At 45.6% G+C, this 27,246-nt stretch overlaps 1 protein-coding gene, 1 long non-coding RNA gene and 1 pseudogene across 12 annotated transcripts in view; 2 read left to right on the top strand and 1 right to left on the bottom strand.

The window, feature by feature from the left end:
- CEP250 (centrosomal protein 250) overlaps positions 1-27,246 on the bottom strand; it is a 60,553-nt gene that overhangs the window by 21,221 nt on the left and 12,086 nt on the right. For 6 of the 10 annotated variants that reach the window (XM_033186227.1, XM_033186228.1, XM_033186231.1 and 3 more), the window contains 16 exons: positions 26,853-26,959; positions 26,379-26,630; positions 23,971-24,141; positions 23,657-23,753; positions 21,467-21,568; positions 20,785-20,943; positions 20,063-20,241; positions 19,567-19,749; positions 17,780-17,924; positions 16,845-16,991; positions 15,348-15,578; positions 14,022-14,215; positions 13,673-13,800; positions 13,301-13,470; positions 953-1,120; positions 406-540 (listed from right to left, as the gene is read on the bottom strand). In XM_033186227.1, coding sequence (XP_033042118.1) covers positions 406-540; positions 953-1,120; positions 13,301-13,470; positions 13,673-13,800; positions 14,022-14,215; positions 15,348-15,578; positions 16,845-16,991; positions 17,780-17,924; positions 19,567-19,749; positions 20,063-20,241; positions 20,785-20,943; positions 21,467-21,568; positions 23,657-23,753; positions 23,971-24,141; positions 26,379-26,630; positions 26,853-26,959 — 2,568 coding nt within the window. Of the gene's footprint in view, positions 1-405; positions 541-952; positions 1,121-13,300; positions 13,471-13,672; positions 13,801-14,021; positions 14,216-15,347; positions 15,579-16,844; positions 16,992-17,779; positions 17,925-19,566; positions 19,750-20,062; positions 20,242-20,784; positions 20,944-21,028; positions 21,048-21,466; positions 21,569-23,656; positions 23,754-23,970; positions 24,142-26,378; positions 26,631-26,852; positions 26,960-27,246 lie in introns of those variants that run through there. The other 4 variants (XM_033186229.1, XM_033186230.1, XM_033186232.1 and 1 more) reach the window with 3 other exon arrangements.
- On the top strand, positions 765-18,081 carry LOC117068702. The gene is made up of 2 exons (XR_004431211.1): positions 765-901; positions 16,765-18,081. It is a non-coding gene; the product is annotated as an uncharacterized LOC117068702 (long non-coding RNA).
- LOC117068701 lies at positions 6,172-7,856 on the top strand (annotated as a pseudogene). The gene has a single exon (XR_004431210.1). The product of XR_004431210.1 is annotated as a peptidyl-prolyl cis-trans isomerase-like 1 (transcript).

Genomic DNA, 27,246 nt, shown 5'->3' with positions numbered 1-27,246 from the left:
CTAATTTTTGTATTTTTGTAGAGATGGGGTTTCACCAGGTTGGCCAGGCTGGTCTCGAACTCCCAACCTTAATTGATCTGCCTGCCTCGGCCTCCCAATGTGCTGGGATTACAGGTGCCCGCCACCATACCAGGCTAATTTTTGTATTTTCAGTAGAGATGAGGTTTCACCATGTTGCCCAGGCTGGTCTCCAGACCTTAGGTGATCCACCCGCCTTGGACTGCCAAAGTGCTGGGATTACAGGTGTGATCTACCCCACCCGGCCTGTGCCATACCTTTATGTACTTGTCATGTGTCAGCACTTAGCACAGGGCCTGGCACATAAGAAGTGCCCAAGAACTCTTCGTGGTTGAATGGGTAAATGAGTGCCCCTTTCTCCCCTACTCCCGAGTCCACCCTCCATACCTGCTCCTTTAACTTCTGGACTTTCATGTCCTGCCTCAGCCGTTCCAGTTGTTGGCTGGCATCTGCTAGCTCCTTCTGGGTCTGCAGCAGTGTCTCCAGGAGGGATACTCTCTCCTTCTCTGTTTCCAGCTGCATCTGTGGAGGGGTAGGTAGGAGGGTAAGGGCTTGTGGGCTCAGGGTTACCATGCTCACCAGTGAGGCCACGAGCACATCCCAGCTGCTCTAGGGCTCTTCTAGCAAATGAGAAGGGGCTGAGGACAAAGGAAGGTCTCAACCCATGGGTTCAGAACAAGGAAGTGCAAAGATTACCACTGGTTTGCAAGCTGACAGGATGTGGTACATATCAGCCCTCCCTCAGGAAGTATGAAATACTGCCGGAACTGTGGCTAATGGTGTGGACCACCCTGCTCACTGGTAGCAGAGTGGGTAGCTACGCTCTCTTCTGGAAGCCCCTCTGCAGCACTACTCTTGGGAGTAGAAAAGGAAGTGGTCAAAGGTAAGGAGATCGCTGATTGGACGGGCAGCTTCAATCCTCCTAGCTTCTCACCTGGCACAGGGCACTCTCTGCCTGGGTTCGTTCTTCTTCCCTCTGGGCCTGGATGGCCTCCATTTCTGTCTGCTGCTCCTTTAGCCTCATTTCCAGCTCCATTTTTTCCCTCTCTAAGCTCTCCAGAGCCTTCGCCAGCTCCTGCTGGTGCCAGGAGCGCTCCTTCTCCTGGTCACATAAAGGAAACACCATAAGAACCAAATGGGTGAGGAGAGGAGGCAGGAGAACTGGATTGGAAAAACAAAGTCTTTCTACTACTCACTAGCTGGGTGACCTTGGTACCTCTCTAAGCCTGTTTCCTCATCTGCAAAGCGAGGCTAATAATCCCTGCCTTATCTATCTTAACAAATTTTATGACAACCATATGAGAGTAATTTTTAAAAATCAAATGATGTAATACATGTGGAAGTACCTTCCAAACTACAATTGTCCCTTATATATGCTACAGGTATCTGGGTTTTAAAATGTATTTCTATTTTTTATTTTTTTTGGAGACGGAGTCTTGCCCTGTCACCCAGGCTGGATTGCAGTGGCACCATCTCTGCTCACTGCAACCTCCACCTCTCAGGTTCAAGTGATTCTCCTATCTCAGTCTCCTCAGTAGCTGGGACTACAAGTGCCCCCCACCATGCCCAGCTAATTTTTGTATTTTTAGTAAAGATGGGGTTTCACCATGTTGCCAGGCTGGTCATGAACTCCTGACCTCAAGTGATCTGCCTACCTTGGCCTCCCAAAGTGCTGGGATTACTGGCGTGAGCCACCGTGCCTAGCCTAGGCATTTTTGGTTTTAGAGATGGGGTCTCACTATGTTGCCTAGGCTGGACTTGAACTCCTGGGCTCAAGTGATCCTCCTGCCTCAGCCTCCTGAGTAGCTAAGACTACAGGGGCACGCCACCACACACAGCTCCGTATTTGTTATCTTTAAAGCAGCCACATCGTGGTTGACAGTTGTAACAATGAACTGAGCTGGCCAATTCTGGCTGTCTGCTGCCTGCTCTCCTTTACTCAAGGTTGCAAGTTAGGCCCTGAAGAATCAGGCCTGGCCCAGTGAGGATATCTCCCTGTATTATATAAGAGCATTAGGAGAGGGCTGTTGCTTATCTTAGAGGTCCTCCAGCCACCAAAACTTTCCCAAGCTCTCTGACTAGTTCAGGACCCTCTATTAGGTGCCCAGGATAGAGGTGAAGGGCTCTGGAGTTGGGCTACCTGGGTGAAAATCTTTTTTTTTTTTTTTTGAGACAGAATTTCGCTCTTGTTGCCCAGGCCGGAGTGCAATGGCACAATCTCAGCTCACTGCAACCCCCACATCCTGGGTTCAAGCGAATCTCCTGCCTCAGCCTCCAAAGTAGCTGGGATTACAGGCATGCGCCACCACGTCCGGCTAATTTTGTATTTTTAGTAGAGAGAGGGTTTCTCCATGTTGGTCAGGTGATCTGCCTGCCTTGGCCTCCCAAAGTGCCGGGATTACAGGCTTGAGCCACCGTGCCTGGCGAAAATCTTTAATCTACCACTACTAGCATGATCTCAATTTCTAAACATCTCTGTGCCTCAGTTTCTTCATCTATTAAAATGTGGATAACAACAGTGTCATTCTCCTCAGGTTGCACTGAGGATGGAGATAAGTCATGTGAATCACTTTAAATGTGCTTAGCACACAGAAAGCGGGCAATACACAACAGCCAGCATCATCACATTAGTATTCCCTGAACTTTTCCTTTAAAATGCTTGTAAATTTGTCATTGCTTATTCATGTAATGGGAATGCCTCTAGTGTTTCAGCCTTCCAAGTGTCATCCTGTGCAGCTTTCCCCCTCATTCACTACACCTTGGCTACGCACACTTGCCTCCTTGTAGGCCCCTGAGCACACTAAACAGTTTCTTTTTTTTTTTTTGAGACAGAGTTGTGCTCTGTCGCCCAGGCTGGAGTGCAGTGGCGCAATCTCAGCTCACTGCAAGCTCCGCCTCCCGGGTTCACACCATTCTCCTGCCTCAGCCTCCTGAGTAGCTGGGACTACAGGTGCCTGCCACCACATCTGGCTAATTTTTTGTATTTTTAGTAGCAACAGGGTTTCACCATGTTGGTCAGGCTGGTCTTGAACTCCTGACCTCGTGATCTGCCCTCTTCGATCTCCCAAAGTGCTAGGATTACAGGCGTGAGCCACCGCACCTGGCCCACTTTCTTTTTTTTTTTTAAGATGAACTCTAGCTCTGTTGCCCAGGCTGGAGTGCAGTGGTGTGATCTTGGCTCACTGCAACCTCCGCCTCCCAGGTTCAAGTGATTCTCCTGCTTCAGCCTCCCAAGTAGCTGGGATTATAGGTGCCCGCCACCATTCCCAGATAATTTTTTTGTATTTTTAGTAGAGACAGGGTTTCACCATGTTGGCCAGGCTGGTTTTGAACTCCTAACCTCAACTGATCTGCGTGCCTCGGCCTCCCAAAATGCTAGGATTACAGTTGTGAGCCAGTGCGCCCTGCCAACACATTCATGCCTCAAAGCCTTTACTCATGTTTCCTTCTACCTGGAAAGCCCTTCTCCATCCCCACTCCATCATTCCTCACAGCTAAACTGACACTTCCTTGGTGAAGCCTTCCCAGACCATACAATTGACAGTGGTCTGGCTGGACATGGTAGTTCATGCATATAATCCCATCACTTTGCGAGGCCGAGGAAGGATGATCACTTAAGCCCAAGAGTTTGAGACCAGCCTAGGCAACATGATGAAACCCCTTATCTACAAAAAAATACAAAAATTAGTCGGGTGTGGTGGTTCACTCCTGTGGTCCCAGCTACTTAGAAGGCTGAGGTAGGAGGATCACTTGAGGCCAGGAGGGCCTTGAGGGTGAGGCTGCAGTAAGCCCTGATCACGCCACTACACTCCAGCCCAGGCAACAGAGTGAGACCGTGTCTCAAAAGAATAATAATAAAAAGAAAAAAAGAGGTCTTCCTTTGTTCTTCCTTATAAAACCCAGCAATGTGTAATGTCACAGTTATAGGACAGTCATGAATGACAAATCATTTTACCCTCTGGTTCAAAAAGCCAAAGACAGAGGGTATAGCTCAGTGGCAAAGTATGTGACTACAAAAAGCCAAAGCCAACTGTAAAAACATAAAAAAGATGAATGTTAATTGCAGTTGCAAGTGTTAAAAAAACTGGTCTATTTGCTCTATGTGAGTTAGAAGTGTGTTATAGCTATAAGAAGAGCTAATTCTGTGATGTGTAGGAAGTAACAGTCCAGCATTGCTGGTATGACCATGAACGGAATATTCTGCCCAGTTCAAAGTGCCACCTTCACACTGGGACATGAGTAAATTGTAACATGCCTAGAGGAAAGCAACCATGTTGGTGGGATATTTCAAGCAAATCTAAGGCTCATTTGTTCCTGGTAATAGATTTTGGTTCAACATGAATTTCCTAATAACTACATCTATCTAAAATAAATGGGCAGCCAAGCGATGGAATACAACAGCAGCTAAGTAACCATTCGGAAGGGACATTACAGAGGTGGACAAAGCAGAAATGGTTTGGAGTTTGGGCCCTGAATCCCTTATCTACCCCTTATTAGCCATGTAACCCTGACTTCTCTTTTTATATTTTATTTATTGAGAGATGGGGATCTTGCTATGTTGCCCAGGCTGGTCTCAAACTCCTGGCCTCTAGAGATCCTTCCGCCTTGGCCTCCCAAATTGTTGGGATTACAGGTGTGAGCTACTGTGCCCAGACCTGAGTGACTTCTCTATGCATTTATTCACCTTTATTGTCTGAATAAAGCATTCAGCATGGTGCTTAGCATGGAGAAGTGCTTAATAAGTGTCCAATACCATTACTCTTAAAGGGGAGACAGGCAGTAGATGGAAGAATAAAGAATACAACTGCCAAGAGTGTTTCTTTTTTTTTTTTTTCTTTGAGACAGAGTCTCACTCTTGCCTAGGCTGGAGTGCAGTGGTGTGATCTCGGCTCACTGCAACCTCCACCTCCCTGGTTCAAGCAATTCCCCTGTCTCAGCCTCCCAAGTAGCTGGGATTACAGGTGCACACCACCACACCTGGTAATTTTTTTGTATTTTTAGTAGAGACGGGGGTGTCACCAAGTTGGCCAGACTGGTCTCGAACTCCTGACCTCAGGCAATCCACACACCCAGGCCTCCCAAAGTGCTGGGATTACAGGTGTGAGCCACCATGCCCGGCCTCCCAGGTGTTTCTAATTGCTAGGATTCCAGGAGAAGGCAGTCACTGTTAAAACTAACAGGCTGTCGAGAGTTGTAAGAGAGCAGTTAACCTGCTCAATCATAGAGAAACAGTAAAGTGGGACAATCAGAAGTCAGGAGGATTAGCTGAATGAGAGAAAAGGAAAAGAGAGAAAAAGCCCTTTCATGACCCAAATATGGCCACTATAGTCAATCCTTTTAGGGAAACCAAGGCCACGTAGGTAGCTGGTTTACCATTCAGAAGTTTCATAGCATCTTTTATTTACGGAGTTTTCAGTACATGGTATACATCTGATTCCTGCTAGGGAACTGCCTTCTGGATAGTGTTCATTCAGCAAATACTTTTAAGCACCGACTATAGACTAGGCACATAATTCCAAAAATAAGCAAACTTCTGGTTATCATCTTGCCAACAAGCCTGCCTCATAATAACAATCAAATTATAAATACACATAAAGCACAAGTCAACTTCTATTTCCAGATACTTGATAAACAAGATCTCTGAACCCTCCAGCTATGAAATAGCAAAAAGTGCTGGATAAAATATTAAATATGTATTTTAATGTCACAGAACCAGCAGGAAAATAATAAAAATTCCACAGAAGCCAAAAGCAAAGCAAGACTTGTGGTATAAGCCAGGTGTGGTGGCTCACACCTATAATCCCAACACTTTGGGAGGCTGGGGCAGGAGGATTGCTCGAAGCTAGGAGTTCGAGACCAGCCTAGGCAACAAAGCGAGATCACATCTCTACAAAAAAAAAAAAAAAATTAGCCAGGCATGATGGTGCATGCCTGTAGTCCTAGCTAGTCTGGAGGCTGAGGCAGAAGGATTGCTTAAACCTGGGAGTTTGAAGCTGCAGTAAGCTAGAGTTGTACCACTGCACTCCAGCCTGGGCTACAGCAAGACCTTGTCTTAAGGTCAGGAGTTCAAGACCAGCCTGGCTGATGTGGTGAAACCTAGTCTCTACTAAAAATACAAAAATTAGCCAGGCGTAGTGGCACATGCCTGTAATCCCAGCTACTTGGAAGGCTGAAGCATGAGAATTGGTTGAACCCAGGAGGCGGAGCTGAAATAGCACCACTGCCTAGGCAACAGAGCAAGACTCTATCTCCAAAAAAAAAAAAAAGTAAATCCACTATCTTTCACCCAATGCAAATGTAATTTAGAATTTAAAATAAAAATAAAGGCAATTGCTAGAGAAGCATTCCGCTGCCGGCTTCGTTATGGCGGCAATTCCCCCAGATTCCTGGCAGCCACCCAATGTTTACTTGGAGACCAGCATGGGAATCATTGTGCTGGAGCTGTACTGGAAGCATGCTCCAAAGACCTGTAAGAACTTCGCTGAGTTGGCTCGTCGAGGTTACTACAACAGTAGAAAATTCCACAGAAATTATCAGACTTCATGATCCAAGGAGGTGGCCCAACAGGGACAGGTCGAGGTGTGCATCTATCTATGGCAAACAGTCTGAAGATGAACTTCATCCAGATTTGAAATTCACGGGGGCTGGAATTCTCGCAATGGCCAATGCGGGGCCAGACACCAATGGCAGCCAGTTCTTTGTGACCCTCGCCCCCACCCAGTGGCTCGACGGCAAACACACCATTTTTGGCCGAGTGTGCCAGGGCATAAGAATGGTGAATCGCGTGGGAATGGTAGAAACAAACTCCCAGGACTGCCCTGTGGATGATGTGAAGATCATTAAGGCATACCCTTCTGGGTAGACTTGCTACCCTCTTGAGCGGCTCTTCTGAGATGGCCCCAGTGGACCAGCTTCCAGATGACATAGAATGACATGTAATGCTAAATTTCATTTTGGCTTTGCAAATCATGAAGCTTAGGAGGCCTGGGGTCTTGGGTGAGTTAGAGATGGAAGTATATTTTAATAGGATGCTTCTTTTCTCTTCCCCCAGTGCCTAGGTTGCCAGAGCATTTGCACAAATGCCCCTGTTTATCGATAGGTGACTACTTAATACACGTGACTCATAATGCTGCTTCTTGTGCATGTCTGCTCTGATATACTTCGAACAATGTAGCAGACACTGTCATTTCTCAGTGGTTTTGCCTAACCAAACGTCTTCCTAAGGAGATTTGTATTCTGGCCTACACTGCAGTCCTTGATTGTTGACAGCCACAGAATTCCAAACCAAGTAGTGTCTATCAGCCCTTTTAACTCTATGCACACCCTATTTCAGTCATACATTTGTTATTCTAGGGAATGTATGCATCTCTATATATATTTTCCCTCTCAAAACCAGAACATCAACACTGCTGTTTCTGACACTTCAGACATCCCACGCAAAGCCACACTGAATTTTTGCCAAATGAAAAATGCATCCAACAATCAAGTTTCTAAGAAGGTGTCAAGTGGGGAATAATAATGTATAATAATCAAGAAATTTATTAGAAGGAAGCAGAAGCATTGACCATCTTTTTTTCAGAGAAGAGGAGAAATCTATAGTGAGCAAAGGACAGACCATGAATCCTCAAGAAGCAGTCCTCTCAGAAAGGAGAAGTGCCACTCAAGTTCTTTTAACCCAAGACTTTAGAGAAATTAGGTCCGGAATTTTATATGTTCAGTTGTTTATGTATAAAAATAACTTTCTGGATTTTGTGGGGAGGAGTAGGAGAGGAAGGAAGTTAATACCTATGTAATACATAGAAACTTCCAAAATAAAATGCCATTGATGGTTGAAAAAATAAATAAATAAAAATAAAAATAAGGCAGGTGGCTGGGCATGGTAGCTCACGCCTGTAATCCCCAGCACTTTGGGAGGCCAAGGTGGGCAGATTACCTGAGCCCAGGAGTTCAAGATCAGCCTGGGTAACAGGATATAACCTATTAAAAAAAAAAAAATACAAAAATTAGCCAGGCATGGTGGTTCATGCCTGTGGTCCCAGCTACTCAGGAGGCTGGAGAGGATCACTTGAGCCCATGAGGTCGAGGCTGTAGTGAGCCATGATTGTACCACTGCACTCTAGCCTGAGTGACAGAGCAAGACCTTGTCTCATAAAAAAAAAAAGAAGAAAGAAAGGCCAGGCAGATGCCTGTAGTTCTAGCTACTCAGGAGGCTGAGGCAGGAGTATCACTTGAGCCTGGAAGTTTGAGGCTGCAGTGAGCTATGATTGTGCCAGTATACTCTAGCCTGGGTGACCAGAGCAAGGTCTTGTCTCTAAACAAAACAAGCAAACAAACAAAAATCTGGACTGGGGTTAACAAATTATAGTATGTGGGCCAAATCTGGCTCACCACCTGTTGCTCTGTGGCTGTGAGCTAACAGTGGTTTTTACTTTTTTTTTTTTTTGAGACAAGAGTCTCGCCCAGGCTGGAGTGCAATGGTGCAATCTCGGATCACTGCAACCTCCACCTCTCAGGTTCAAGCGATTGTCCTGCCTCAGCCTCCCAAGTAGCTGGGACTACAGGTATGTGCCACCACACCCGGCTAATATTTTTGTATTCTTAGTAGAAATGGAGTTTCACCATGTTGGCCAGACTGATCTTGAACTCCTGACCTCAGGTGATCCGCCCGCCTAGGCCTCCCAAAGTGCTGGGATTACAGGTGTGAGCCACTGCACCCAGCCTTGACCTTTTAGGCTTTTTTTTTTTTTTTTAAAGAGACAGAGTCTTGCTATGTTGTCCTGGTTGGTCTCAACCAATCGTCCTGCCTCAGCCTCCCAAAGTGGTGGGATTATAAGCATGAGCCACTGCATCCAGCCTTTACATTTTTAATGGTTAAAAACAATAATGTTTTGTGACAAGTGAAAATTATATGAAATTCACATTTCACTATCCATACATAAAGTTTTATTTGAGCACAGTCATGCTCGTTTGTTTATATATGGCTGCTTTTGCACTATAATTGCAAAGTTAGGTAATTGTGACAGAGACTGGATGGTCTGCAAAGCCTAGTATACAGTCCTTAACAACAAGTCAGACATGGTGTACTGTGCCTGTGGTCCCAGCTATTCAGGAGGCTGAGACAGGAGGATCCCTTGAGCTCAGGAGCTCAAGATCCACCTGAGCAACATAGTGATAGTCCATCTCTAAAAAGAAAAAAAAAAAATGCCTATCTCTGGGCTATAGTGACCTCAGCTTAAGGGGGAAAAGGCAAAAAGAAGGAAGAGATGGGGAGGAAGGGAGAAAAAGAGAAACTGGAGGGATGTGGAGAGGGGACAAAACAAAATAAACTCTATAGAAGGAAATTATCAAGGAAATATGCTTATCTCAACCTTGATACAGGGTAGGAAAAAAGTCTCCTCTGAGAAGTAATAACCACAAGCTGAGCTGCACATGGGGTCTGGGCCTGACTGTGGGTCAAAAAACTTTACACAGAAAATTTACTATAAGGTGGTCCTGGGATGCTAGTCCTCCAGCTTCCTGACAGAAGCACAAACAAATCCTCTGAGGAAAAACTCCTTTGCCTCAGGCCTAAAAAGATTCCCACAGAAAAACTTCCTCAGAACAAAGGTCTCTGGGGGAAAAAAAGAAAATATGAAAAGAAAAAAGAAAAAAAAAGGAAAATTTCCAAAGAACATGAGCTCATAGTCAAGAATCACAAAACCACAGGGAAACAAGCCCATGAGTAAGAGCCAACAGAAACAACAAATTACAGAACCAGACCCCAAAACATTAATTAATAGTTATTGCAATTACTAGACAGGACACAAGTATGTTTCATATGTTTGAAAGAAGGGACTGAAAATACAAATTAGGGAAAAAAGACTGAAAAAAATGACCAAGAAGATATGAAAAAATAACCAAATAGAATGTCTAGAAAAAAAACTTAAAAAGTGAAATTTAAAACTTGGTGAATAGACTAAACATCAGATTCGACGCAGCTTAAAAGGAAAATCAGTAACTAGATAAGAGATCTGAAAAAAATAATCCAGAACACAGCATAGGAAGAGAAAAGTAAACATGTAAAATGCAAGAGGCAGTGAAGATACATGAAGGATAGAGTAAAAAGGTCTGACATACAACTAACCAGAGTACAGAAAGAGAGAATTATGGTGGCATGCACCTGTAGTCCCAGCTTATGTGGGAGGCTGAGGCGAGAGGACAGCTTGAGCCCAGGAGTTTGAGACCAGCCTGGGCAACACAGCAAGACCCCATCTCTAAAAAAATAATAATAATAAAATTAAAATTAAAAAATTAGCTGGGCATGGTGGCACATGCCTGTAGTTCCAGCTAGTTGGAGGCTGCAGCAGGAGGAATCACTTGAGCTCAGGAGTTTGAGGCTGCAGTGAGCTATGATTGTACCACTATACTCCAGCCTGGGTAACAGGGCAAGACCCTGTCTCTAAAAAAATAATTAAAAAAAAATTTTTTCGTTTTGAGATGGAGTTTCCAGGCTGGAGTGCAATGGCGTCATCTCAGCTCATCACAACCTCCGCCTCCCAGGTTCAAGTGATTTTCCTGCCTCAGCCTCCCTAGTAGCTAGGATTACAGGGATGTGCTACCACACCCAGCTAATTTTGTATATTTAGTAGAGATGGGGTTTCTCCATGTCGGTCAGGCTGGTCTCGAACTCCCGACCTCAGGTGATCCGCCCAACTCAGCCTCCCAAAGTGCTGGGATTACAGGCATGAGCCACCACAACCAGCCAAAAAAAAAATTTTTTTTAAAAGAGTAAATAAATAAAAGTAGGACAGCAGGAAAGACATAATATTGAAGAGATAATATATGAGAATTTTCCAGAATTGATGTTTCAACATGAAATCTTAACTTCAGGAAGTCTAAGAAATTCCAGCCAAATAAAAGAAATACACATCTAAACACAAGAAATTGCTAGGCGTGGTCTCACGCCTTTAATCCCAGCACTTTGGGAGGCCGAGGCAGGTGGATCACTTGAGCCCAGGAGTTTGAGACCAGCCTGGCAACACGATGAAACCCCATCTCTACTAAAAATACAAAAAAATTAGCTGGGCGTGGTGGTACATGCCTGTAATCCCAGCTACTCTAGAGGCTGAGGCAGGATAACTGCATGAACTCAGGAGGTGGAAGTTGCAGTGAGCCGAGATTGCACTACTGCACTCCAGCCTGGGTGACAGAGCAAGACTCTGTCTCAAAAAAATAATAAATAAATAAATAAACACAAGAAATTGTGGAATGATTAAAATGAAAGCTAACTTCTCAATACCAACAATGTTGAGAGAAAATAATTGTCATCCTAGAAACTTATATCTGAATTTTTTACGTAGTGAATCAATCAATCAATCTATCTATCTATCTATCTATCTATCTATCTATCTATCTATCTATCTATTTTTTTAACCCTGAACAAAGCCAGAAACTATCTTTCAAGAATAAAAGTAGGCTGGGTGTGGTGGCTCACATCTGTAATCCCAACACTTTGGGAGGCCAAGGGCGGGTGGATCTCTTGAGCCCAGGAGTTTGAGACCAGGCTGGGAAACATGGTGAAACCCCATCTCTACCAAAAAAACAAACAAACAAAAAAATTAGCCAGGCATGATGGCATATGCCTATAATCCCAGCTACCCAGGAGGCTGAGGTGGGAGGATCACCTGAGCCCAGGAGGTCGAGGCTGCAGTAGGCCATGATCACACCACTGCACTCCAGTCTGGGTGACAGAGTGAGACCCTGCCTCAATAAAAGAATAAAAATAAAACAGAAACATCTTCAGACAATTAACTACCAACAGACCCTTACCAAAGAAAATCCTACCTCAGGCAAAAGAAAAATAAATCTCAATAGAAAGTCTGATATGCAAGAAGGAATGGTGAACAGAAAAGTTATAAATTCATTGTAGCTGAACAAATATTGACTGTATAAAACAATAAAAAATCATAATTTGTGGTGTTAAACTAGTTAGAACTGAGCACACTGAACAAAATAGCATATAAATTAGGGAGGAGTGAAACAAGTAAAACATTCTTTTTTTTTTTTGAGACAGGGTCTCACTCTGTCGCTCAGGCTGGAATGCAGTGATGCTCAGCTCACCCCAGCCTTAACCTCCTGGGCTCAAGTGATCCTCCCCCCTCAGCCTTCCAAGTAGCTGGGACTACAGTGTGTACCACCATCCCTGGCTAATTTTTGTATTTTTTTTTTTTTGTAGGGAATGGGGTTTTGCCATGTTGTCCAGGCTGGTCTCAAACTCCTGGGCTCAAGCAATCTGCCCACCTCAGCCTCCCAAAGTGCTGAGATGACAGGCGTGAGCCACTGTGCCTGGCCCAGGTAAAATGTTCTAGAACCCTTGTATCATTCAGGAAAAGGGTAAAACTACTGAATCTTGAGATTTTATTAAGTATATGTTTAAAAATATTAAAGGTAACCACTAACAGGATTTTTAAAATAAAGTACATATCCACAGTTGCAGAGAGAAAAAAGAGGTGAGAAAAGAATACAACTTAATCACCCAACTTAATCCTCTGAAAGAAGTTAAGAAAGGTACTTTCCCCTCCCTAAAAGATATAAAAACGGCTGTACCCTGCCCTTTAGGAGGCCGAGGCAGGTGGATCATGAGGTCAGTTTGAGACCAGCCTGGCCAACATGGTGAAACCCTCTACTAAAAATATAAAATTAGCCGGGTGTGGTGGCGCACACCTGTAATCCCAGCTACTTAGGAGGCTGAGGCAGGAGAATCACCTGAACCCAGGAGGCAGAGGTTGCAGTGGGCCAAGATCGTACCACTGTACTCCAGCCTGAGGGACAGAGTGATACTCTGTCTCAAGAGAAAAAAAAGATATAAAAAGGTAGGACAAATAACCTAAGATGGCATAAATAAATCCAAATACAACTAAAATCACAATAAAACCAAATGGACTAAATTACATAATTAAAAGACAAAACAGTTCTGAACTGCACAAGAATGCATCCAAGATATTCCTCTCCCCAGTTTTCATCCTGAGGCCAGTTTAATAATCATAAATCCCAGGGTCCACTCTCAATTCTCTGTACACACCAATGTAACAACAATAATAATGGCTAACACAAATACAGAGCCCACTATATACCAGGAACTACTCTTAGTGCTTTTCATATATTAACTCATTTAATAGCAGGAAGTTGGATTTTACAGCTTGGGGACCAAATTTCACTCATACGAGTGGCAATAACTGGACCAAGAGGCAGCAGGTGGAACACTCATGGAGGGAGGCCATCCCTGGCCACATCGACCACTTACCCATTTCTCCCGGAGCTGGTTCACCTCCTCCTCATGGGCTGCCTTCTGCTGCTCCAAGGCAGTCTTCCCTTCTTGCTCAGTCCGGGCCAGCTGTCTGGCTGCAGCATCCCGCTCCTGCTCTGCCTGACTCCGTTCAGTGTCCAGTTCCAGCTTCAGGCACCTCACTTCCCCTAACATGCCAGGGACAGGATCAGGCCTCTGCCCCCTCCTTTTACCTAATAAAATTCTCCCTCTCCCCTGACCTCATGAGCAACTCTCATCTCAGAGGACCTGCACCCTGCTGGAGAAGGACTTCTAATTGTCTCCCACTGTCTTCCTGTCTTTCAACATCTCCATGGAATGGAGCGCGCCCCATTCCAGTTGGGTTCTCACCTTGGATTACTTCCTTGGCTTGAGTGACAGTTTGAATCTGGACCTCCAGCTGCCCCTTGGTGACCTCTATCACAGAATTTTGTTGTTGGGCTTCAAACAGACTGCTCTCCAGTAGCTCCTTGGCTGAGCTGTGAGGTTCAGGAATCAGAAGAGTTTCTTACCCATCAAGCCCCTTACCCTTCCTCAAGAGGAGTTGGGTTCTAAGTACTGGCTACCTGGAGAAGTTAGGGGGGCAATTATAAATTCATAATCAATTTAGGACCTTCATACTTACGGCAGGGAGCTTAGCTTCATGCCTTTGCCTTGCAAAGCTCTCTCTGTGCTTGGCTGAACTGAGTCTGGGCCCTACCTGAGCCCCTGGAGTTGTTCAGCGAGGTCCTGCCGGTCGCGCTCCACAGCCTGCAGCCGCACCTCCAGAGCCGCTTTCTCTCGTACTAGGGCCTCCTTCTCCTGGACTGCCCTGGCAAGCACGTCTTCCTGTCGCTTTGCCTCCTGATGTAGCTGCTCCAGCTGAGTCATGGCTGCCTCCTGCTGGTGATGTGACTGAGGGGAAGAACGTGGTGAGAGATGGAGCAGAGGCTGGATTCCCCCTGGGGCCGCTACCACCAGGTTAGGGTTATTGGCTCTTCAGAGAATCTGGACCCAGCTCTGTGAGCCCGGATTGCTTACCCAATAGCACGCGGCATTTATCTATTTCCCTGATCAGCCCACAGATCTCCCAGCCCAGGAAGAATGCTCCCCTGTGAGCAAGACCCTGTGCTAGGGACAGCTTGAGACCTGCCCCTAAGGAGGTTTTAGTCTTGAGAAGATGCACACATAATACCAGGAAGAAAGTCATCAATGTCCCGAGAAAGGGCCTCTGTGAAGGGAGAATCGGTACAATTATTAGGACAAGGAGAGGCTGTGTAGGGGAGAAAGAAGACCTTTGAGCCAGGTCATTCATTGGCTCAGGAAAAAAATTTACTCAGCCCCTGTTATGTGGTAGGCACTATGCTAAAAGCTGGAGGAATAAAAACAACTAAGACATAGCTTTGCCTTCAAAGAGCTTTTGGTCTAATGGTGAAGACATATAAACAGATAATTATAGCATGAGGAATGTGGTGGTTAAAATAAGCATGTAGTGCTATCAGAGTATAAGGAGAAGCTTCTAATTCAAACTGGGTGGTGTAAAGTAGTGGAGAATTAGTGAAGAATTCTTTTTGTTTTTTTGAGACAGAGTGTCATTCTGTTGCCCAGGTTGGAGTGCAGTGGCGCGATCTTGGCTCACTGCAACCTCCGCCTCCCAGGTTCAAGTGAGATTCTCCTGCCTCAGCCTCCTGAGTAGCTGGGATTACAGATGCGTGCCACCACACCAGGCTAATTTATGTATTTTTAGTAGAGACGGGGTTTTACTATGTTGGTCAGGCTGGTCTCGAACCTCTGACCTCGTGATCCGCCCGCCTCGGCCTCCCAAACTGCTGGGATTACAGGCATGAGACACCGCGCCCAGCCTCAGTGAAGAATTCTTATAGGCATTGTTTTTTTTAAATTGGAAGATATACTGCAAACTAGTAACACTGGTCATTTCTAGGAAGTAAGACTTTTTCACTTTCCAGATAATTTCTGTAGTGTTTTAATTTTTTATAATGAGCATGTATTACACCTAAATGTGATGGTGTCCATTTTGCCTTCTTACCTCGCTTAGTTTCTTTTGAATTTCTTCCTTCTCTTCTTGGATACCCCTGAGATCTGCCTGCAGCTCAGCCCCAGCCTCCTCAGCTTTCTGCAGCTGAACCTCCAGGTGAGTGTTCTTTTCCCACAGGGCTTCCCTCCTCTTCTCTGCCTCTGCCAGGTCTACCTGCAAAGCGTTTCTCGCCTGCTCTGCGGCCTCCATTCTGCTGCACACAGACTGGTTCTCCTCCTCTAACTACCGGCCAAAAAGGGAAGGGAGTACAGGCATCAAAGACAAATGGTTAGTTTAGGAATCAAATGCTAAGACTGAAATCCAAGTGGGATATGAATCTATTCTCCAAAGATGAACAAAGGAGTGTTTATAAGATGGGGGGAAAATCCATTCATTTGATCTAGTGCCTATATTCCAGGTACCAGATGGGCTGGATGCCGGGGATAGAGATACGAAAGGCAAAATCCTGCTCTCAAATAATTCAGAATAATGGAATAGAGAACACTCAAGGAAACAGGTTGCAAGGAGGTTCCCTCACTATAATTATAGGTTAAATTTGTAACCTACAGAAAAGATTCTTTGGGACTTAGGATCTTCAGCAGATTCTTTTCTGGTGATTGCTATTATCTCACCCAACAGGATTAACAACCTAGTCTTAGGCCGGGCATGGTGGCTCACGCCTGTAATCCCAGGACTTCGGGAGGCTGAGGTGGATGGATCACCTGAGGTCAGGAGTTCGAGACCAGCCTGGCCAACATGGTGAAACCCCATCTCTACTAAAAATACAAAAATTAGCCCGGGGCAGCCAAGTGCAGTGGCTCACGCCTGTAATCCCAGCACTTTGGGAGGCTGAGGCAGGTGGATTACCTGAGGTCAGGAGTTTGAGAACAGCCTGACCAACATTGTAAAACCCTGTCTCTACTAAAAATACAAAATTAGCCAGGCATGGTGATGCATGCCTGTAATCCCAGATATTTGGGAGGCTGACGCAGGAGAATTGCTTGAACCCGGGATGCGGAGGTTGCAGTGAGCCAAGATCATGCCACTGCACTCCAGCCTGGGCAACAAGAGCAAAATTCCATCTCAAAAAAAATTAGCCAGGTGTGGTGACACATGCCTGTAATACCAGCTACTCAGGAGGCTGAGGCAGGAGAACTGCTTGAACCCAGGAGATGGAGACTTCAGTGAGCTAAGATCACACCACTGCACTCCAGCCTAGGTGACAGAGGATCCACCTCAAAAAAACCCCAGCAAAAACCTAGTCTTCCTTCCAGAGGACATGGCCCCCTTCCCAACCTTAGTGACTTACCCTAAAGCCCAGAGCTGGTTCTGCTGGAGGTGTGGGAGGGGAATATTTATAATGGCTAAGCCCAATCCTTACAGTATTTGCTCTGCTCTGCATTGTAAATGTTCCTTTTGCTCATTTCAGACCTACATTTGGCAGCTGATCTGTCTTGCCCTCAGTTAGGGCCCAGCCCTTCCCTGGGGACCAGGAAAATCTTTGCTCACCTGGAGAAGCTGCTGGTTCAGCCCAACTTTATCTAAGGCCAAAGCCTCATTTAAGGCACTGAGCTTGACAGCTGCAGCCCGAAGATCAGCTACTTCTATCTTCAGGGTGTTTTCAGAACTCGACAGCTCTGCAATTGACTGCTCTGCCTAAAAAACAGAGGGTTAAAGAGTTTCATATTTCCAATTTTCCTGGAACAGTGAACAGTTCATTCCCAATACTGCTGCTTTTTGGTACTCCATTCCCTCTCCTGCATTCTAAACAAGTTTTCCCTTGATTCATTCATTAAGCAGTAAGACGGGAGCTCACAGTATAGAGATACCAATGTTAGGACAGAGAAATGACTACGATTGTAATGACGCCACAGAAAATGTAAGCACAAAGTGCTCTGGGAACTCAAAAAAAAATTAATATAGTTTGGAAGAATCAAATATGCTTGGTAGAGGAGTTGACGATTAAGTTGGGAATTGAGAGATGAGGAAGAGTTTGAGCATAAAGGAGGAGGAAAGAAGTAGTGCAGAGAAAGGGAAAAGTATACGCAGAGTAGTAGAGTCATGAAAGAACATGGAATAACTGAGAAGGCAATTACTGCTCTGTGGCAGGAGCAAAGGATATGAGATGTTTAGGATGGGTTTTGTAGTAGAAGGGGAGGCTAAAACACAGTTTGGGGCACATGACAAAAAGTTTTGAATGTGGCACCACAGAGCTAGAAAGCCATTGAATGGTTTTAAGAGACTGACATAACCAGGTTTATACTTTAGAAAACCCATTCTAATTCCAATATAGAGGGTATGTTGGAAGATAGAGAACCCAGAAGCAGACTAATGACTGAGGAAAGATGAGGGATCCTGGCTTGAAGGTGAATAATGAGGCAGGCTGCATGGGAACACACTTTCGAAGCCGCCCACCCAGCAAGTGAGGAGAGGAGGCCACGCACCCTAGCCAGCGCTGCCGTCACTTCCGTTTGCTCTTGCCTCAGTAACTCCCCTTCCAGGCGACTTGACTCCAGGGCTTCCCGAAGAATGATCAGTTCACTGAGTGATTCTGACTGTTTGGCTTCCAGGCCCACCAGCGTCTCCTGACTAAGATGGGAAGGAGAGGGGTCTAGAGGAACTCTTAGGGATGGGCCGTAACCCCAAAGGTAACAGGAATTTAATCACCTTCGCTATGCAACAGAATGAGGATGGTCTATAAACACTGATAAGGAAAGACTTCTAAGACATGTCAAGTGAAAAAAAATCATGGTACAGAACAGTATATACATAATACACTACCTTTTATACAAGAAAGTGGGGGAAGAAAGAATATATGCCCATATTTGCATGAAGGAACACTGGCAAGATAAACAAGAAGTCAACTAAAATGGTTGCCTAAAGGGGGAAGGGAAATGGGATGGAGAAAGCACAAATGAAAGTGAGACTTCTCTCTCTGTATCTTCTTAGCTCACTGAAGCCTCAAACTCCTGGGGGCTCATGTGATCCTCCCATCTCACCCTGCCATGGCTACAGGCACATGCCACCACGTTCAGCTGATTTTTTGCTGTTCCTGTAGAGATAGAGGTCTCACTATGTTGCCCAGGCTGGTCTTAAACTCCTGGCCTCAAGTGATCCTCCCACTAAGGCCTCTGAAAGGGTTGGAATTACAGGGGTGCCTAGCCTTAAAATAGTTTTGACTTTTGAATCATATAAATGTATTATCAAGTCAGATAAATAAATTTAAAAACATATTATGATCTCTGTGGATTGTCTGCCCTTCTCCTTGGTACAGGGAGATCATTCTTAGCACAAGTCATGACCCTTATGGCAGCCCTTCAAGCTTCCACTATTCATGACTACCAGGTACAAGGAACTGGGGCACAGGAGAGGAGGGAAATATAGCAAAGATGAAGATATAACCCTGCTCCCAGTTATTAAAGACCTACCATACGCCAGGTTCTATGCTGGCATTTTCCAAAACATTGCTCTCATCTTCCCAGCAACCCTTCAAGGTAAATATTATCATCATCATTCTACAAATAATCTGTCCATGTGACAGAGCCATAATTCAAACCAAGCCTTTGCCCAGCTCAAAGTCCTTGCTTTTTCTGTGACATCATAAAGGGGAATTTACAGATTAGCTGGGGCCATTGATTCTGGATTTCCTTTTCTTGACCAGTTAGCGCATTTCCCACTACTTCCCTGTATCAGGCTTACCCTTTAGCCAGCCCAGCCTACTCTGAACATGCCATGAACCTTCCTGCCTCCTTTTCTTTGCTAATCTATTCCTTGAGCTCTTCTCCCACTCTCTATTAACCAAATAGGTCAAGGTCCAGCTCAGAGTCTACTCTCTCCTCCATAAAGCATTCCCTAGTTCTCAATAATTAGCTGTCACTCCTGTGCTCCCAAAGGACTTAGTCTGAAACTTTATTTAACTCATACTTCATCCAGCCTCATGTCACAGTTAGTTGTCTGTCTTCTGGCAAGTTCCCTGAAATCAGGGCTTTTGTCTTATTCATTTCTGTATCCCCCTCAGTATCTCATCCCATATGGGTGATCAACTAAGACTTAACCAACTATGAACTTTCCATATTCATCTTTCTGCAAAGGAAGAAGCAGCAAGCTAATCTGAACCCACTGCATGCCAGAGTTCTACATACTCTACTTCCTAAGAGAGGAGAGTAGGAGGGGAGGGTGTAGAGTTGAAGGAAGACCAGGCCCCAGAGAGGAGGAGACTGGTCTCACTTACAGACGCTCCCTCTCCCGGACAGCCAGGTGCAGTTCCTCCTGCTGTTCCTCCTTCTGGCCCTGGGCAGAATCCCCCTGCAGCTGAAGCTCCACATTTGCCCTTCGCAGGCGCCATGCCTCCTGCTCCAGCACTTCCAGCTGCTGCCGCAGCTCTTCCCTGGCCTTCTGCAGCAGCTCTCGCTCCCTGAAAGAAGGGATCAGAGATGAGCAGAGACCGTGGGACCTAAAATTCTTTCTGGAAGCAGGCATCACAGGGTCAAAAGACCCTGTTTCAACATCCCATCTTCCCTTTTGAGTGTGAAACATTTTTATCATCACAAAGACTCCAACCCCCAAAGCTTGTTCTGGAGAAACAAGTGGAAACAGGGTAGAACAGCCGAGTCTCAGGGAGAACAGGATCAGCACCCCAAAAACTTGATGGGAGTAGGTAAATGGCTGGATGATGACTGAGACCGAGACCAGGCTGGGAGGGTGGGATGAACAGCCCGTCTGCTCACTTGCTGAGAGAGTCCACTTCTCCCTGGAGGTCCACAGTCTGCTCTGCCAGAGTGTCCCGCTCCCCAGTGAGCTTCTGCAGCCGCTGTCTCAAGGCTTTGCCCTCTTCCTCCCACTGATCATGCTGCTGTTGCAACAAGTTCACAGCCTCTTGACAGCCTGTAAGCTGCTGCCTTAGGTCCTGTGGAGGGAGAGCAAGAGAAACCAGATGATGAGCAAGAGCAAAGGAGGGATTTCAGAACCCTGAAAGTGGGGCTGGAGAAGGGGGTTGGGGGATGGTGCAACAAAAGTAAGCTGAGAAGGGAGATGCAACTATTCAAGAAGACAGTCCCTCAGAGGTCACTGGGCTTCTGTGGCTCTAGATTCTTAGAGTTCGTCATCTCCAAATGTACAGTGGCATGGGGGAAGTGGTAAGTGTGCCTAGGACTCTCAGAGCTGGAGAACATTGACCCAATAATCTCCCAGGGCTCTGGTTCCCAATATTTGCATAGTGTTATGCAAAGATTGTACACAAAGTGAAGCACGCCATTGGCGTGGAGAATGTGCCTGCTACTCACAAGCACAATTCAGCAGACACAGGCAGATTCACTCTGAGATATTGACAAAACACCTCATGACTGGTCAACAAAGTAAAAGGGATAGTCCAGCCTAGGGAGGTACCTGGGGCACAAACCAGTTTAGACACACACCCCTGTGACTGAGGGGGAATGCTGAGGGTTCTTACCTGCACAGCCTGGCGTCTCCGAGTCAGCACTGAACGCACCAGAGTAAGAGCCTTGTCTGGATCCTGGTAATCAAACTGGCAGACGATACTAGAGTCCAATTCCAAAGAGTTCTCATGATCAGAGCCTTGGGCTATATTGTCCCCTTCTTCCACCATGACCTGAAACCCAATACAGCAAGGTCACCACCCTACTGACCAAAGCCTAGAGTCTATACAGGGACTTAACCCTGTAGCCTGAACAAACCTGATGTTTTCCTTCTCAGGTCCTCTCCCTTGGGGGAAGGAGGGGAGTATCGGAGAGCATAAAAGTCTGGTTCCTTCAACTCTCCACCTTTGGTCACCCAAGTCTAGGACTAGCAACAAGGCTAGAACACTGTCTGAGGTAACAATAAATGAGGAAATGAAAGAAGAAACGATTGAGATATTGAAGACCAGAATCTAGCCTCCAGCCTTAGAACTGCAGCTAGAAACAGGAAAGAGGCCTGTCCCATCAGGTAGTGCTAAGACATGAATGCTTAGCTATCTCTTAGGGTTCTGGTCTTCAAACACACAAAACTCATCCCCACAAGACTTTAAGCACCCAAACCTCAGAGACTGGAAATTTAGACAGGACTGAAAGGATATAGAGACCTGGGGAGTGGAGGCATAACCTGGTTACCATGAACAGAAGGCTTCCCAGTACCTGGGTTATATCCTTGATCACCTGCTGTAAAGACAACTTCTCCTCTTGGGCATTCCTACTAAGAGATGCTTCATGTTCCATTAATTCTGTGTGATTTGTCTCCTGAACAGGGAACACAATAGAGCCTCAGAGTCAAACTATCAAAAGTGAATTTATTACTCCAGGACCCCAAACAACCAAAGTCTAATTCTGTCTGTTCTATCAGCCCCACTTTTTCCCTGACCATACATCAACGCTAATATGTTGCCCGAAGAGTCTGAAGACAATGTGATGTGGTGATTACAAGTTTAGACTAAGTGATTACGAGTTCCAAATTAGACTTCACTGATTAGAATTCCTGCTCTATCATTTACTCTGTTGGTAACCATAGTCAACAGTTTCTTTGAGCTTCTTTTTCTTTAAAATAGAAATAATTAACAGCAACTACTTGTTTTGAGGCTTAAATTAAAAATGCATGTAAATTATTCAACATAGTGTCTGGAACAACGCAAATGTTCAATAAATGTAAGCTATTATTAGACAGGGGATGGGTGCTGTCTCTGAATAGTAAATGGATGCTTGAGACCTAATGCTAAACCAGAGAAACCTCTAGCCCTAAAGCTAGACATAATCTTGAAGACTCAAGAGTTCTTCTCTTCCTTCCTATTTGTGTTAGTGAAGGCCTGAAGACACAGACTTGCAACTGTTTTATTTGGCTTATACAAAATTTGAATCAACATTTATAAATGGAAAGATTTTACATAAAAATATAAATTTCTGGCTTCTTCCAAAAAGTTAACAAATGGGCCACACCCAGCCCCCATTCCTACATGGAAATGATTCACTGAAGTTGAATGGTGGATGCCTCCTCTAGATGAGACATTTATTATTCAGGGTCTCACAATCCCTATTACTCCTCATGATTTCCTTAATACTGAGTTCAAGTGACCCCTACAGTCTTGAAAACTAAATACAACAGCACTGGAAAACCAGAATTCTTACAACTGAACCCACTTCATTTATTTACATTATCTGAGCCCCGTGGATATTCTGAACTGGCAAATTCCTGGGGGGAAAAAAAAAGGAATCAGAAAGCTACAATCCCTGTTGATCTCAGCTTGGATGAGAAGACTAAGGGTGTGCATTTGAATAGGGGTTCGGGAGCTACCTAAAATCAGAGATCTGAAAACTTGTAGAGATGAAACATGGTATTAAGCCGGAGGGTTCTAACATCCAACCTTAGGGAATCCCTCTGATAATATCCCTGGCAGATGTTAAGCCAATGACCAAAACCTCACTGCTTCACAAGACAGGCTGTTCAATTACTGAACAGTTCTAGTTGTGAGCCAGAATCTACTCCCCTATTAACTTCTAGCTATTGACATTGGTTTTGCCCTGGAAAACATTAAATATGTAAATTCTCCTTTCTTTTTTCTTTTTTGAGACGGAGTTTCACTCTTGTTGCCCAGGCTGGAGTGCAATGGCATAATCTCAGCCCACCACAACCTCCATCCCCCAGGTTCAAGCGATTCTCCTGCCTCAGCCTCCCGAGTAGCTGGGATTACAGGCATGCGCCACCATATCTGGCTAATTTTTTTGTATTTTTTTTTAGTAGAGATGGTGTTTCTGCATGTTGATCAGGCTGGTCTCAAACTCCCGACCTCAGGTGATCCGCCCGCCTCAGCCTCCCAAAGTGCTGGGATTACAGGCGTGAGCTACCACGCCCGGCCCTTCGTAAACTCTCTTTTCCCAGTGTCAGTCCTTCAGATATGTGAAGGTGGCTATCATGTGTTCAAGGGCCTTCAAAGGGCCTCAAGCTCTTTCTTCTCGCAGCTAAACACTGCCATACTCCTCAGTTGTTTCCCATGTGACTAGATTTTAAATCTCTCCACACATCCACTTCCTGGTAACTCACTACTTTGCCAATGTGTCTCTGAAGGTATGTGCCAATTCTCTGGTAAGGACACACTGCATACATATGCCATTGCAATTTCCCCAGGAATACGGTAGGGATAGTAGGCAATCAATAATATTTATTCAATGAATAAATGAATGAGTTAATTAATTTTCAGATTCAGCCAAAATTTAATTTTTAGCTTTAGAGGATTTCATCACAGAATATATAACTGGTATCCTGTACTATCTATCCGTAAAGGACAAGGAACCTACAAGCCCACGACCAATTCCTTTCCAGAACAAAGGATCATGTACCAGGATCTCCACTGTCTCTCTCAGAGCCTTTACCATCTTTTCATAATCTTCACTTTGCTTCTGAGACTGGGTCAGCAGAGCAGAGAGCTCAGTCACCCTAAAGAGAAGAGCATAGCACTGTCACCAGAACAGCCCATGGATGTGGACAGAGCTACAATGCAGCACACCCCAGCCCCAACCCCAGCCACTCCCAACTGCAGCCTACCCCAAACCCCTTAGGCACCCCCAGCCCCTCTGCACTCCCTGAATACCACATGATGCTATAGCCTTGAAGTAGGGGAGCAAAAACCACTCAGACACATGCAGGGATTTACCACATCTCAAGGCTGGAACACGTGTTTGGGGGCCCAAGAGCTGAAGGAAAGCCCTGGCCCATGCCCTTCCAGGCCTCGCTTGATCTTGAAGTCAAGCACCCTGAAGCCAATAAGAACATCAGAATTGCACATGGGATAGTCCCAAGGTCCCTCCAGCCTGAGGTTCTGACTCTGATAGGGAAAAAGGAAGGGCAATTTGGGGAAGATTATGTTCAACCTTCTTGATATTAATCTCAAGGTCCAGCAAAATCACCCAACACTTAACACTGTACTTGGAGCTTACTGCTTGCTATTATGTGAGTGGCTAAATAAATATTTCTTGAATGAATGCTATTTAAAAGTTTAATTTTTTTTCAATTTTTTTTTCCAATTTTTTTTGAGACAGGGTCTTGCTCTGTTGCCCAGGCTGGAGTACAGTGGTGCAATCATATTTCACTCTCAAGCAATCCTCCTGCCTCAGCTTCCCAAGAAGCTAGAATTATAGGCGCATGCCACCACATGGCTATTTTTTTATTTTTACTTTTAGTAGAGACAAGGTCTCACTATGTCGCCCAGGCTGGTCTCAAACTCCTGGGTTCAAGTGATCCTCCTGGCTCAGCAAAAGTCTTTTTTTTTTTTTTTTTTTGAGATGGAGTCTCGCTCTGTTGCCCAGGCTGGAGTGCAGTGGCCAGATCTCAGCTCACTGCAAGCTCCGCCTCCTGGGTTCACGCCATTCTCCTGCCTCAGCCTCCCAAGTAGCTGGGACTACAGGCGCCCGCCATCACGCCCGGCTAGTTTTTTGTATTTTTTTAGTAGAGACCGGGTTTCACCATGTTAGCCAGGACGGTCTCGATCTCCTGACCTCGTGATCCGCCCCTCTCGGCCTCCCAAAGTGCTGGGATTACAGGCTTGAGCCACCACGCCCGGCAGCAAAAGTCTTAATAATTTTATTCTATACCATCTCTAAGAACCTTAGCACACTGCATTGTCATTTGTCTAAGTATTGCATCACTCAACAAACATTCACTGGCCAGCCACAGTGGCTCAGCTTGTAATCCTAGAACTCTGGGAGGCCAAGGTGGAAAGACTGCTTGAGCTCAGGAGTTCCAGACTGGCCTGGGAAACATAGTGAGACCCGACCTCTACAAAAAAATTTAAAAATTAGCCAGGCATAGTTGTGCATGCCTGTAGTCCCAGTTACTTTGGAGGCTGAGGCAGGAGAATTGCTTCAGTCCAGGAGGTCAAGGCTGCAGTGAGCTGTGTTTACACTACTGCACTCCAGCCTGGGCAACAGAGCTAGACTCTGTCTCAGAAAACAAAGAAACAAAATGTATTGAGTGTCTAGTATACGGCAGGTGAAGTACAAAGCACTAGAAATACAAAACTTACTAAGACTTGGTCTCTGCTTTTGTACTTCTCAGTGCCTCCAAAAGCAAAAACAAAAAATAGCCCTGCATTTTATGTATGTACCTCCAACAGGTGAAGACACAACCCTCGTCATGGGCATATATGAACTTTGTCCTGAGATTCAGTGGGGCTCTCTACTCATTTCCCTGCCCTTCTACATCATTATTTTTTAAAAACCTACTTCATTATAATCCAAAAATTAAAACAGCCTAACCAAAAAAAAGAAGGTGGGGGAAACTAAATCATCAATGAGATCAATGCTGTAATAAGAGGTCAAAAGACCACAGGGGCACAGTAACTTAGTAGGCTACTGAGGTCAGAGAAGGCTTCATAGAAGAGGTGACATTTCGGCGAGTTGCAGTGGCTCATGCTTGTAATCCCAGCACTTGGGGAGGCTAAGGCAGGTGGATCACGTGAGGTCAGGCGTTTAAGACCAGCCTGGCCAACATGGTAAAACTACTAAAAATACAAATATTAGCAGGGTGTGGTGGCATGCGCCTGTAAACAGTCCCAGCTACTTGGGAGGCTGAGGCAGCAGAGTCACTTGAAGCCGGGAGGCAGAGGTTGCAGTAGTTGAGATCATGCCACTGCACAATAGCCTGGGCGACAGAATGAGATTCCGTCTCAAAAAAAAAAAAGAGGTAATATTTGATATTTGAACTATGCCTTAGAGGATAAGGCAGAGAGAGAAGGGAGGGAGGCATTCCAGACTAAAGTTAGCAGGTACAAAGACAGGGATGGGAAAGAGTTTGGCTGTTCTGGGAATGGCAAGTACTTTGGTGTTGATGGAGGACGGAGTGATAGCTAGCTCTGTACATCAACAGAAGAGAAACTGGGCTGAAAGACAGGCTGAGGGTACAAGACCCAACTGTGGCATCAGGTTTCAAAGCAGATTCCCTCGGGCACATCTTCTCCCCCTCCATGGTAGGAATGTTCCTGGCATTTCCCCTGCCTGTCCCTAACCCTCTAAAGGAGTCGGCTCTCTCTCAGCAAACCCTTCCTGGGACCCCAGGCTATCTCACCGGTCCTGAAGTTCAGCCTTCTCCAGATCCCCTTGACTCTTCAGCTGTATTAACTCCTGGCTCCTTTCATGGGCTTCCTTCTCCAGCTCCTGGGTCTTGGCTAGCAGCAGCAGCAGCTGGGCCGGCTCCCGCCCATCCATTCTTCCAGATCCATTGGGTTCCCGAGACTGTGCTCCCACAGTCAAGCGCAGACAACAGGTCAACAGGGACCCTGAAAGCCTCACATGCTCAGCTTTTAGCTCCGTCAAATCTCTGAGTACAAGCAAGGAAAACAGCAGACTCCACTAGGAACCAGGGAAGGAGTGTGGTGATCAGGCCCAGTGAAGCCTGAGAAGCAGGGCTGGGAAAAATCATCTGCTTCCATCACTACCAACTCCCCCACCCCCACAGCTAATGCCGCTTCTATAGCAGCCCACTGTTATTAGTCCAGAATTGGTAGGGGCAAACCTCTTCCCTTCTTTTCCCCACACTGACCTGTCAGTAGCTGACTTCATTTCCAGGAAGTGGCGTCGGAATGTCACCACCTCCCGCCATAGACTGAGAAGGCGACCGTGCTCCCCTTTCAGGTAGCCCTTGAAGAACTGTGTGTTCAGAAACTCAGGTCATACCCAAAGGCAGAGGGCTATCTTTTGCCAACACAAGAGTCTTGGATTCCTCCTGACTACTGAGGAAAGGAAGGAGGGACTTACAGGAGATAGTTTATGAACAGGTATCTATCCAGGTTATGCTGAAGGGTTTAATGAAGTTGGCAGTGGGATTCGAGAGGTCAGAGAGCCTAGGATGGTATATTGCCTTCCTCTGGGCCAGATTAGAAAAGGATACACAGTAGCTCCTTAACAAATGGGATCTATTACCACAGACTTTTCTA

Source organism: Trachypithecus francoisi, unplaced genomic scaffold, assembly GCF_009764315.1.
Source record: "Trachypithecus francoisi isolate TF-2019V2 unplaced genomic scaffold, Tfra_2.0 Lachesis_group21, whole genome shotgun sequence".
Taxonomy (NCBI): domain Eukaryota; kingdom Metazoa; phylum Chordata; class Mammalia; order Primates; family Cercopithecidae; genus Trachypithecus; species Trachypithecus francoisi.
Note: the sequence above shows the minus strand (reverse complement) of the source record. Positions and strands in the feature narration are given on the sequence as shown.